A 13,072-nucleotide genomic window follows, 5' to 3' on the forward strand; every position below is an offset into this window, starting at 1 on the left:
AGCTCCGCTGCGCCCGGTGTGAGTCCAGGACCAGCACAGCAGCTCTGCGACCAGAGATCAAACGGAGATCAGTACACAATCTCCGTTTGATCCCCTCCTCCTCTTCGGAATGCAGGAAGTGATGTGTATTACATCACTTCCGCATTCCTCTGTCACTCTCCGGTACAGAAGCCGGAGAGAAGTGGTGAAGCAGGTATCTGCATCATCAGCTTCTCTGGGGGTCCCTAGGCAACATTAGGGGTCTTTAAACTTAATAAAAGGGACCTGTGACTGCAAATTGGCTATCACATAGGGGGCTTGTTAGTTCATTATGTGATAGCAATAAAGTTTAGTGAAAAAAAAGTTGAAAAAAATTATTTACCAAAAAAATTAAAAAATTAAAAGTCACATATAAAAGCAATAAAAAAACAATTAAAGTCCCCCTCCCCCCCACATACACATGCAGACATGCGTTGAGTGCGCCTACGTGCGCAAACGATGATTGCATCCATTGTGTTGCACATGTTACATATCGCCACAAACGTCGCAGTAAGAGCAATAATTCTAGGGCCATCAATCACTGATAACGCTAAACTGATGAACAGTAAAAGCTTTTAAAGCGTCGCCTATGGGCAATTTTGAGTAGTTTTTTGCGATTTCGCGGGCAGGTGCAATTTTAAAGCTTTATCATGTTTGGTGTCTATTTAACAGACGTGACCCCATCTTTTATATTTTACCAAAAATGTGGGTACTAATCAATGTTTTATAATATACCATAGGGAAAACAGGGTTTTTAAAAAAAAAATCGGTACTTTTTTCATTATATATATTTAAAAAAAACAACGCAGTGGTAATTAAATACCACCAAAAGAAAGCTCTATCTGTCCCCAAAAAAATGGTATAAAATTCATTTCAGTACAGCGTTGCATGACGGAATAAACATCAGTCAAAGTACTGCATGGCTGAATACTGAAAAATGGCCTGGACAGGAAGGGGGTATAAACACCCTGGTCAGCAAGGGGGTAAAGGCCATGCAGTGTATTATGGTTTAAAATAATTCTACAGGGCAAATCTGCACTTAAATTCGCTGGGACCACAAATCTCAAACCCGCAGTATTTGCCTCAAACCTATGTAGAGTATGTAATAGGTACATCAAATTCTTCTTTTATCTTAAATTATCCTTTTTCTCAGTTTAAAATTCACGAGGACTAAGTGTACTATCTGGAAAATGCTTGTCCTAAATATGAACAATTTTTGATAGAACATTGCATAATATAGACTTGCAAAATGATTTTACTGGCATATGTGTTTGCTCTGATCAGCAAATAGGACTTTGATAGCAAAATTCCAGAGTGAAGCCAATGTTTTAGGAAGCTCTATGCTTTATAAATGCTGAGGTTCAGTCACTGAGCTCTGCTCATTACACTGGTACAATGAAGCTCTTCACAGTACACCTACTCTGTGTATTGTTTGTTGTATGTGTTGTTGGCAAAGACAGGGAGTACTTCATTGGAATTCAAGAAATCAACTGGAATTATGCTCCTAGTGGAAAAAATATAATTTCTGGAAATCCCATTGATGATGATGAGTAAGTAATCTTTCTGACATATTTCTCAAACAAACAGAACTCCGGACTAAGAAGAGCAAAGATTGGCAGATAGCCTGTTCTAACATTCTTGGGAAAACGTCATTTTTAGTTTTGTATTGAGTAGAGAATGTCTAGTTTGCTGTTTAACTACTTGCTGTCCAGAGCAGTCTCTTACTATTTGCACACACATGATAAAAGCTGAATTTTTGGCTAGAAAACAGCTTAAAACCCCCAAACAGTTATATATTTTCTGAAAGCAGAGGCCCTGTAGAATACAAAACATGCTAGTTGCAATTTTTTATATTGTATGATATTTGCGCAAATGTTTGTTTATCAAACAAGTATTTTGGGATAAAATAGGCTTTACCGCAAAATACTTTACCAGTCTTTCAGACCCCTAATGCCACCTAGGGACCCCAAAGAAGCAGCAATCTGCTTCTCAAGCTTCTTCTCCTGGCTCTAGGAGCTGGAGAATGTAAAAAGTGACAGTGATCGGTGGAGAGATCAGCGGCTAAAAGCTTGCTGACCTCCCTCCGATCAATGGGGGGAGACCCGCCGTGCCGGTCCCGGGCCCGCACTGGGGTGGGTGGAGCCCGGGGTAGCCGGCTGTACACAACGATACCAAGAACATGGCTGCAGCATGTTCTAGGTATAACCACTTAAGGAGCAGGACATGTATATATACGTGAACATGCCGAAGTGGTTAATGGTTTTTGTTTTCTGTCCCACTGGAAAGATTTTCCACCACTTCTGGTCCTTGAGAGACAAGAGGAAGTAAGAGGAAATCTCTTCAAACCCCCCACAGGAATATTACCCCACGCCTATCACTTTGTTGGTAACTGTAGAATTTTGGATATATCACTTTATTTCCTTGTAATATTAGCCTCTAGGAAAAATAGAGATGGAGAATCTCCCCACCCTGAACTCAAAAAGCAATAAAACCTGACCAGAGCCCCATTCTATTCTTCTATCCTAAAAAACTTGGCTTTTTGACATAGTGTAAAATAGGAGATCATATCACAGTTTCATTTTTCTTATGTAACATACATTATTGTCCACCACTGTACAATTACAATGCAGTTATTCACATAACTACATTGTGGGTTTGTATAACATTGTGCTCTAGTTATTGGTTTCTACTGATGTAATGACAGTAAGAAAACAGCTTTATTATATACTCTATAAATGGATCTGGAATATCCATAGCACTGGTCTGTTATATGTTCTCTGAAGTACTACAGGCCCTGTTAATCTGCTTAGGTCATGGAAGGACATGACTCATACAGAGACCTTTATTTTCTGACTTTTTGAGATTAAATCTGGTCTCTATATTTAGTCTGGGTTGATTTACATGGACTGGGGATTAGACCATCCAATTTTATTATGTAGGACCCAGATATGAGATGAGCGATTAGAACATATGGTGCAAGGATAAATTAAATAAGACAGAAAAGAGTTAAGTGTTACTGCTGTGTGTGCTAAAAATGTGACTCTATCATTACATGTGGTGGGTAGAAATTGAGATATTGTCAGATAAAACTGCCATGGTCTTCTGCTGCTGTAGCCCATTGCCTCCAAGGCTGCACATATTGTACAGTCCCCTGATAATTTGAGCTGGGGTGGACTTCCTGTCAGTTTAAATCCCAACTCTAGACAAAAGTTGTGAGTGAGGAACAGTTAGAACTTCTTTCACTGTGAGGAAAGAGTAAAGTCGCTGTCAGGTTTTTATTGCTCTGTCTGTCTTCCTGTCCTAGCGATTCCCATTTATCCAATTTCTTGCCATGGTATCACAGTGGTGTCATTCAGAGTCACAGTCAGCAATAAAAACCTGATAGAAGTTCTTATCCACTCTATTCAACACTAAAAAAAAATTGTGCCTGAAGTTATTATTATTATTATACAGGATTTATATAGCGCCAATAGTTTGCACAGCGCTTAACAATATAAGGAAGACATTACAGTCACAATACAATTTAAGACAAGATGCTAAGGAGGGCCCTGCCGTGAGGGCTTACAATCTAAAAGGGAGGGGCAAGTGATACATGAGGAAGTTGGACTGAAGTTGGACTTTAAACATGGCTGGCTGTTTTGCTCTCACAATGTGTTTGTTTAAATTTCACTGAGAGAACGCTCGATCTGTATATGTTTGTTTTTGCACCTTTTACTGCAAACTTCAAATAGCATAGTTTATGAAAACTGCAAGAGTTCTGAGATGCTGCAACCACCATTTCTGGAACCAATAAACATTCTACACTCGTACAGTCAAGGTTGTTTCGATCCTGCTTTTTCTCCATTCTTAACTTCAGCTGTACAACAATTCACCCTCCTTACCATGTATTTATGCTTTATGTATCAAGTCACAGACACATCATTCACTGTTCATTTCATTGTGTTACAGTTGTATCTAATATAGCAACCCACTGAGTGCTCACTGTTAATGTTTCATTCCAGGCATGCCAGCGTCTATTTACAACAAGGCCCCAACCGAATAGGCAGAGTCTATAAGAAAGCTTCCTATGTGCAATTCACCGATGGCTTATATACAGAACAAATAAAGAAACCAGATTGGCTGGGATTGTTAGGTCCCATCATAAGAGCAGAAGTTGGGGACACTTTAATTGTCCATCTTAAAAACTTTGCTTCCATATCATACGGCTTACATCCACATGGAGTAGAGTACACAAAGGAAAATGAAGGTAAGCATGTTTGCAGAGAACTATACTGTAGATAGATAGATGGATAGATAGACAGACAGATAATTGTTAAAACATCATCTTAAATTAATAGATATTTCATTGGAAAACGCTCATTGGTGTTCAAATCTTCTCCTACCTCCTTAAAGTGGCACTAATCTCAGGAGGTAAAACTTAAAAACATTCAAGTAGCTCAACTATTAACAAAAATGTATCTTATTTGTGTATGACTCGGCTGTAGATCCTCAAATCATGTCTGAATTGGTGCTGACACTGTCCTTCCTTCTGGAGGGCGGTTACTTTTGTTCCCCCATGATCCCTGTGTGTGTTGTAAAGTAACCACCACTCCAAACACACTTTGGTGATGAACTACAATCTCACATTTAGAGCTGGTGCAGACTTGGGCGACCCAGGATGTGCGTCACTAGACCGCGCGATTGTGTGCAGTTGCACATATAGCGGTTGCCACGCGGCCCCACTGATTTCAATGGGGTTACATCCATGCGGTAATCGCTGAAAAAAGGTACATGTATTTTCTCCACAGGACACTCTTGTAAAGAAGGCTGTAAACAGCTGCCCCCCTCATTGTGATTCCGTGTAACACGATCACTAAACACCAGCTCTGCCTTTGCACACAATACACTGTCCTGGGAAGGGGGGGTGTTGCCACCATGAATACTAATGAATGGGGGAGGGTGGAGAGCTCATTTTTAATGTGCACAGATTGCTTGCAAAACACAGAAACATGAATGTTTCTGTGTTTATACACATCAGCTGCATATGTCTGCTTCATGTAAACTCGGTGTACAATGCTGGCAGATGTTTTGTTTTTTTAAATAACTCCTAAAAGGTGGAAATGGGCTTTAATGTCTCCCAAAACAGTTATTTTTAAGGCATGCCAACTGTTAATGCTGCCAGTGTAACTTTTTCAGCTCTCAACCAAACTTTTAAGCCCTCAAATGGTTGGTGCCATTGCTGTTCACGTGTAGCACCATGGCAACTGCATTCCAAATAGAGGCTAAGATGGCACCTTCTTTGGCTTTAAATGATAGGAGGTTGAAGTTTCCGCTTTAAAGTGATAACTGGTTTGAACCCCTGTCTGATTTTGTTTGTTATTGTTGTTTTGAATGGTGTTTGTGTCCTTGTCAGGGAGATGTAAACTCTCTGAAGTTGACTGCTTAATTTTTCTGCTTTTGCAAGAGTCTTTCAGTTTTTGCTGGTAAAAAGTTATGTAAATGCTTGTGACGTGAACTCATGTATACGTGTTAAAGTGCAGCACATATAAAGACAATAACTCAAATAAAATAATATATACAAACTTTTAGGAGCAAAACTAAAAAAAAATGCATTTGTATGTGTCTCCCTAAAACCACCGTCCTAACCTCAGAACTGGGAATGAAAAACTTGACCCTGTTCTAGCAAGAAGTATGGGCAAGGGTATATCAATGCAGTTGTATTCTGGCTAATGGTCTTCTTTGCAGAAGCTCTTCAAAAACATTTCTTAACATTACAATAAAATAACGTTACCTTCCACTATTTTATACTAAACAAAAATCTTATATCTGAGGCTTCAGCTGCGGGCCTATTGGAAATAACTTGATAATATTTACAGGTGCCTTATACCCAGACAAAACCGCGGGGACACACAAGAAGGATGATGCTGTCAAACCTGGAGAAAGTCATACTTACAAGTGGGATGTAGTGGAAGACCAAGGTCCGTCCGCAAGGGATGATGATTGTATTATCAGATTATATCACTCACACATTGATGGCCCAAAGGATGTTTACTCTGGACTTGTGGGACCCATGATTATTTGTAAGACAGGTGAGCAATAGTTTAATTTTTACTTATTTAATTCATTAGAAGAGTTCTTCACAAAGCATATAAAACTGTTTAAATCAGTCCCTGCCACCCCCACAACCAACGCCCCAGGAAATGTGGGGAAGAGGCCATTTTCCCCATCGGCACGGGGACAAGGTGCTTTCCCAGGGGCGACCCTGGAAAAGTACCCTCCCAGTGCCAAGGGCATGTGGCCTGGTATAGGAAGGAGGGGGGCGCTCACTTGTGTGTGTGTGTGTCCGTTTCCAGCCCTACCAGGCCTATGCTCGGATCAAGGGTCTGGTATGGAATTTTAGGGGGGACCGCACGGGTGAGGTTCCTCCTTAAAATTCCTAGCAGACCGTAAGATCCTACTATGACTTTAAGGGGAACCCCACGCTTTTTTTGAAACAAATGTGGTCCCTCCTCAATTTTCCTACCAGACCTAAAGCGCACGCTTTAAGAATAAAAAAAAAATTTGTACAGATTTGCCAATTTACAGGCAGTTTATGGGGACTCCCCAGGCATGATATCTAAATATTTTTTTTATTTTTATTGTTACCCTTTAAGTGATGTTAAAACCACTGCTCCTTTAAAATCAGTATTTTTGAAAAGTTTTATTTCATTGATTCATGTCCCTCAGGGCAGTACCCGCACCCCCATGCACTTTTTATGGCCAATAATTTGCATATAAGCCCTCTTAAAGGTAACAATTGTTTTTGAAAGTTCTACCCCGATTGACTTGCATTGAGCTCGAGTTAGAACTTTTTGGATGTTATAAAGTTCGAATTCGAACCAAACTCGGGCCTGTTTGGCCCATCACTAGTACTTAGTCACCATGTTAGCTTACATTTTTGTACTGTATAATTGTATTTTTCTTTCTTGAAACTAAGTTTGCTCCCTCACAATTATTAGCTTTTAATACACACCACTATACATAAATGACTTAACTGCAGTGCCATTTTTTTTGCCTGCAGTGGTGAGAGTATGGTTAATTTAGAGAAACTGAAACAAGGATTATGTTTTTGTGTATATATGAAATATAGCACATGAATAGTTTGCTTTCTGCTATTAAGCCAGCAGTTGATACTTTAGGCTTTTTTACATTTTAAAGGCCCTCTGTTTGCTTCTTTTTTAGGAAGTACGTTTACACACTTTAGTAATTCTTCAGCAGTGACTTCCTTATTGAGGGCTGTTTCAGTCAAAGTGTGCCTCAGAGTAAGCTGCATGTCTTGTGCCGCCTCTTTAGTTAACCTGCAGTGCTCTATGGATCCCTTCTCCTTTAACAGATTTTTATTAAAGTTTTACAACCAGATATAGAGTTGGCAATTTAATAAAACAGTACACCTAGATGGATTTAGGAATCCATTTTTATGTAGTAAATATTTACCTTCCTCTTTAACAAAACATATTTCCTATCTGTTCCTCATTTGGAATCAATTCTCTTTGTCGCTCTTTCCTCATCAGTTGTTCCTCTTTTTGTCCTTTCATCCTATCACTTAATTATCTTATTTGCTATTTTAAAAAGCCAGTAAGGAAAAGTAATGATGGAAAACAACAATTCTGAGTTTAACCAATAATTTTTTAGCATATACATTTTTAATGGTCTGCGTAACTGCGGGCATTGTAGGGGTGTGTCTATTACATTGCCTAAATACATTGTGCTGGAAAGTGTCCCACTTTCTCATCTCAGAGGTGGAAGGTACACATATTCTATATTTTAGGTGTAAAGTAGGCAGATGCATAAGAAACTTTTCTATTAAAGGAGAACTATGGGGTCAGTGCTTTTCCCCATAGTTCTCTTAAGGGTCACGGGAGGACAAACACTAGCATCCTCCCGTGACCCAAAGCTCAGTATATTGCGAGCTACAGCTCGCGGTATACTGAGACCACCGCAGCTGAGACGGACACCGACATTACTGTCGAGATCCACCAAGCTGCGTGAGTGACAGCGGGCTCTGCCTATCTAGAGGCAGAGCCAGCTGTGCCCGCCCCCTTCCCCGTCCGTTCCTCCAGTCAGCGCTGGAGGATCGAAAAGGGGAGGAGAGTCATGGCTCTGTGCAGGGAATCGATCGAGAAGTGAGTGAGCAACTGTATGTGTTCGCTCACTTCCCGATCTATTGAGCAAACGTGTGACAGTTTCATTGTCACACGTCGTCTCAAACTATGAGGATGAGTGATTTTCACTCACCTCATAGTTCTCCTTTAATCTTTGAACAGTTGTTTCTATTACAGGTATATTCATTCTAAGATAACGTTTTCTTTGTGTATATCATTTACTTAAGGTGCCCTGGATGGAACAAAGAAGTCTGGAAAGAAAGAAAAAATAGAAGAATTTATCTTGATGTTTTCCGTGATTGATGAAAATTCTAGCTGGTATATAGATGAAAATATCAATAGTTTTACCAACCCTACTGCGGTGGATAAAGAGGATGATGACTTTGTGGAGAGCAATAAAATGCACTGTAAGGCTTTTCTTTTAAAACATATTTAGAGTTCATGGAACACAGTTCCCAGCTAAAATCATCTTGCTCTCACCTATGCTTCTGACTTAGACTGTAGCCTCCTGTGACTTCTGTCATATGAATCTGTAAATACATCATCATCCAGGACTCCATTTCTGCCTTACAAACAGCACAGCACTCACAATTGATTGTGAATACCTAGTCTGTATTAGGGATTAGCTCCTGAGGGTCACTGAAGCTCCTTTAAACTATCCTGGACCTGTTCTTGTGCCCAGAACGAACAGCCCCTAATTGGCTCAATTATTTACTTTTTTTGCACAGAAAAATAATGTATGTGCAAAATGTACAATAAAAACAATTGAAGTGGAAGTACACAGCAATTAAATACATGAAAAAGGAGAACAGAAATACAAAATAAAGAAATTAACAATACTACCCTCAATACAACCACTCTCAAAAAATATATATCATTTAAGTAATTTAAAAAAAAGCACTGGCAGCCAGGCTGGGTCCCTTGTGTACTTTTACCATTTGTCCGCATTTCCCAGGGACAGTCTCCTTCTTTAAGTGGTCTGTCCTTGGGAAAGTCTGCAATCAATTATTTCATGGAGAATCCAAATTGGGTTTGTAATTGTGAGGATGTACTAAAAGGGGTTGTGGTCTAACAAAGCTTTTAAGGTGCCCATACACTGCACAATTCTCGTACGAGAATCGCGGGAAATCCCGCGATCGTACGAGAATCGTGCAGTGTGAATGAAGACGTGCGACTGTTTCTACTGTGCGGTCACACGTCTTTTGTCTAAGGAGCAGGCTAGAAAATCAGCCGAAAATCTTACGATTTTCGGCTGGTTTGAATGATGCTCGGGAGACAAATGCCTCAGGGGGCGGGCTTGTGATGATTGCAAGTACGATCTGCCTGTCCAAGATGGGCAGATCGTACGTTTTTTAATTACTTTAAAACCATCGCAAGACTAAGGTCTTGCAATGGTTGTAAAGTGTATGGCCACCTTTAGAAAGACCAAAAAATGGTTTGATCAAATCAGTTGCTCTGGGGCTGTACTTGTTGCTCTTTTACCATGCATTTAATATTCTGTGTATGTATTGTATCTGTTTTTATATAAAGAAGAACTCCAGGAATTTTTTTTATTAACCCATGCAGTGGGGCAACCCCCGCACTGCAAGGGTTAAGTGATTTCACCATAGGAATGCATATCTAGATTCCTATTGACTATTTCAATTTGCAATAGCCAATAGCAAACTAGCTATTGCACCCGCCCTACTGCTGCTGTCAATCAGCAGAGGGGACCTACAGTTCTCCATCAGGTCCCCTTTAGTGAGGGCAGCAGAACTGCTTGGCCGATAGAAAACAGTTGGGTGGAGCTAGCTGTCACTGCTAGCTCCGCACATTAATTTTCTATTGTTTTTTTTCTACTTTTTTAATTATTTTGCTATTCTGCTCGGTGCCACAGAGGGGCCGAGCAGAACAGCATCTATGAGAATAGACCAAACAGCAGCGAGTAGCCTGCTGGAGGTTCGGCTTAGCCGATCCAGATGTTGGATCAGCTGAGTCGAACTCCTTCTGCACTTCGGTTCGGCCGACATGCTGAGCATGTTCGGCCCACCCGAACCCACACGATGTACGGCTGATTTCAGCCGATATACGGCTGAAATCAGCCATACAAACATGAAGTGAATAGCAAACAGCGTTCGGCTCACTTCACTACGGCAGCTTAGTGAATAGACCCCAATGTGTGCAAACAAGGCAATGAGGCGATCATTCTCTCCATCCGTGTGTGGCCACAGACTGCACTCACCAGATGGGGTGGACTATTCAGATACAAATGGTCTTACAGCACTCAATTAGATACATTTATCCGCAGGGATGTTAAACTGTCAGTATTCCCCTTCACCTCCTTTTCTCCATTCACCAATGCTCGTGGAAAAGTATTAAAAATGCTATAAATGCTGTGGATGTTTTTTAATACATTTCCATGAGCATTGGTGAATGGAGAAAAGGAGGTGAAGGGGAATACTGACGGATTAACATCCCTGCGGATGAATGGACGAATTGTAGTCTGAGTGCGGTAACACTATTTCTATCTGAATGGTCCACTCCATCTGGTGAGTGCAGTTTGTGGCCACACACGGATGGGGAGAGTGATCACCTGATTACCTTGTTTGCACACATTTTGTGAGGATTCTTGCACTGCTTGCATCATTTGCACAAACTTACTGGGACTTTTGCACAAGTTGGTTGAGAGATTTGTGGCATCATTTGGATCACTGAATACTTTTATGAAATTTTAAATGACTTTTCTAATATTTTATTTATTTATTTATTTATTTATTTATTTAATTGTTTAAATATAGTGCTGGGCAGCTTGTTCATGAAAGAGGGACTATTACTCTTTGTCCAGCAGCTGAATTATTTTTGTGTGGATTACATAGATAAGTATACTCACCTGAAGCTCCAAGCCAGCTTCTTCTTAAGGTGGCCATACACTTTACAACCCTCGCAAGACTTTTGTCTTGCGAGGGTTGTAAAGTACTTAAAAAAACGTACGATCTGCCCATCTTGGACAGGCAGATCGTATTTATTTATTTATTTATTTATTTATTTATTTAATTGTTTAAATATAGTGCTGGGCAGCTTGTTCATGAAAGAGGGACTATTACTCTTTGTCCAGCAGCTGAATTATTTTTGTGTGGATTACATAGATAAGTATACTCACCTGAAGCTCCAAGCCAGCTTCTTCTTAAGGTGGCCATACACTTTACAACCCTCGCAAGACTTTTGTCTTGCGAGGGTTGTAAAGTACTTAAAAAAACGTACGATCTGCCCATCTTGGACAGGCAGATCGTACTTGCGATCATCGCAAGCCTGCCCTCCTGAGGGGCGGGCTTACGATGACTGCAAACGGGCTGTGTGTGCGTGCGCACACCGGCCCGTTCGGCAGTTGTCGAACCAGCAGGCCACTAAGTCACCGAGAATCGTACGATTCCCGGTGGGTTTTCTAGCCTGTTTGTTCGATGGAAGAGGTGTGACCGTACAGTAGAAACGGTCGCACGCCTTACATACAGTGCACGATTCTCGTACGATCGCGGGATTTCCCGCGATTCTCGTACGAGAATTGTGCAGTGTATGGGCACCTTTAGACTGGTGCTTCCAGCATCTCTCCCCCTCCTCTGCAGTGGTCTAAGGTCCTGTAAGTCATCACATCTATACACTGTGTATAGACGTGTGGACACAGAGGAAGATTCCAATGTGCTGCGGAGGAAGAGACAGGCTGGAGGGAGTGCTTTGACAGCTAGCCGACTCGGAGCTTCAGGTGAGTCCCGAAACACAAACAAGCAATTAAACCTTGCAGTGTGGGAATAGCCCCACTGCTTGGGTAATTCAAACTTTTCCTGGAGATTTAAAACAAGTTCCCACCTTTGTTTTTCCTTGCTGCTTCTTTACTATTATAAACATTCCTCTAAATGAAATGAAGCCTATACATTAAGCCTATTTTTGTGTTTCAGCAATCAATGGATACATGTATGGGAACCTCCCAGGCCTTTCTGTATGTGATGACACAAATGTGAGATGGTATCTCTTTGGTATGGGGAATGAGGTGGATGTACACTCAGCCTACTTCCATGGCCAAGTGTTAACATATCAGAATTACCGTGTGGACACTCTAAGTCTTTTCCCTGCATCCATGGTTCAGGCATCTATGCTTACTAAAAACCCTGGGAAGTGGCTTCTCAGTTGTCAAGTTAATGACCATTTAGAAGGTATGTTAGGTTTAGATGCTTAGAGATGCACAGCTTTTTTATGTAACAACTTTTCAATAATTGGGTGACATTATGTCATATGCCATCATTGTATAATGCAATATGATGTTCCTTGACAGGTGGTATGCAGGCACTCTATGAAGTAAGAAACTGCACAGCAAAGAAGTCCTGCAGTTTCAGTACAAAGTTTCGACAGTATTACATTGCTGCAGAAGAGATCATGTGGAACTATGGACCAACATCAATGAATCAGTTCACTAGACAGAAGCTTGATGATGCTGACAGGTAGGGTAATGACACATCATTTAACCCCTTCATGACTGAGGCCTTTTTTTCATTTTTTGTACCCATGTTATATTCCACATTTTAGGCCTGAAAATTACTTAAAACCCACCAACATTATATATTTTCTGAATGCCAAGACCCTATAGAATAAAATGGTGGTAGTTGCAAATTTTTATGTTGCGCAATATTAGCGCAACTCCTTATTAAACCCCAATATTTAGTGAAAAATTTAATTAAATGCCCCAAAACACAACAAAATACCCATTTTTTAATGAAATATAAAAGATGAGGTTACAACGAGTAAAACGATACCCAACATGCCCAGGTTACAAATTGCGTGCATCCGTAAAACGGCAAAAAACCCCAGTAGCCCAAAAAGTCCATAGAAGACGCTTTAAAAGCCCCCACAGGTCATCAATTTAGAGATACCCCAAAATACTGGCCCTAGAATTATTGCTCTCACTC

The 13,072-nt window shown here is 40.6% G+C and overlaps 1 protein-coding gene across 1 annotated transcript in view; it reads left to right on the plus strand.

The window, feature by feature from the left end:
* The first annotated feature begins 1,413 nt into the window (after positions 1-1,413).
* LOC108802182 (ceruloplasmin-like) overlaps positions 1,414-13,072 on the plus strand; it is a 53,056-nt gene continuing 41,397 nt past the window's right edge. The window contains exons 1-6 of the mRNA XM_018574049.1: positions 1,414-1,568; positions 4,020-4,264; positions 5,874-6,086; positions 8,366-8,545; positions 12,068-12,322; positions 12,442-12,607. Of these exons, the coding sequence (XP_018429551.1) occupies positions 1,414-1,568; positions 4,020-4,264; positions 5,874-6,086; positions 8,366-8,545; positions 12,068-12,322; positions 12,442-12,607 (1,214 nt within the window). The remainder of the gene's footprint in view (positions 1,569-4,019; positions 4,265-5,873; positions 6,087-8,365; positions 8,546-12,067; positions 12,323-12,441; positions 12,608-13,072) is intronic.

This window comes from Nanorana parkeri, unplaced genomic scaffold (assembly GCF_000935625.1).
Source record: "Nanorana parkeri isolate BGI_ZX_2015 unplaced genomic scaffold, ASM93562v1 scaffold2697, whole genome shotgun sequence".
Lineage (NCBI taxonomy): Eukaryota > Metazoa > Chordata > Amphibia > Anura > Dicroglossidae > Nanorana > Nanorana parkeri.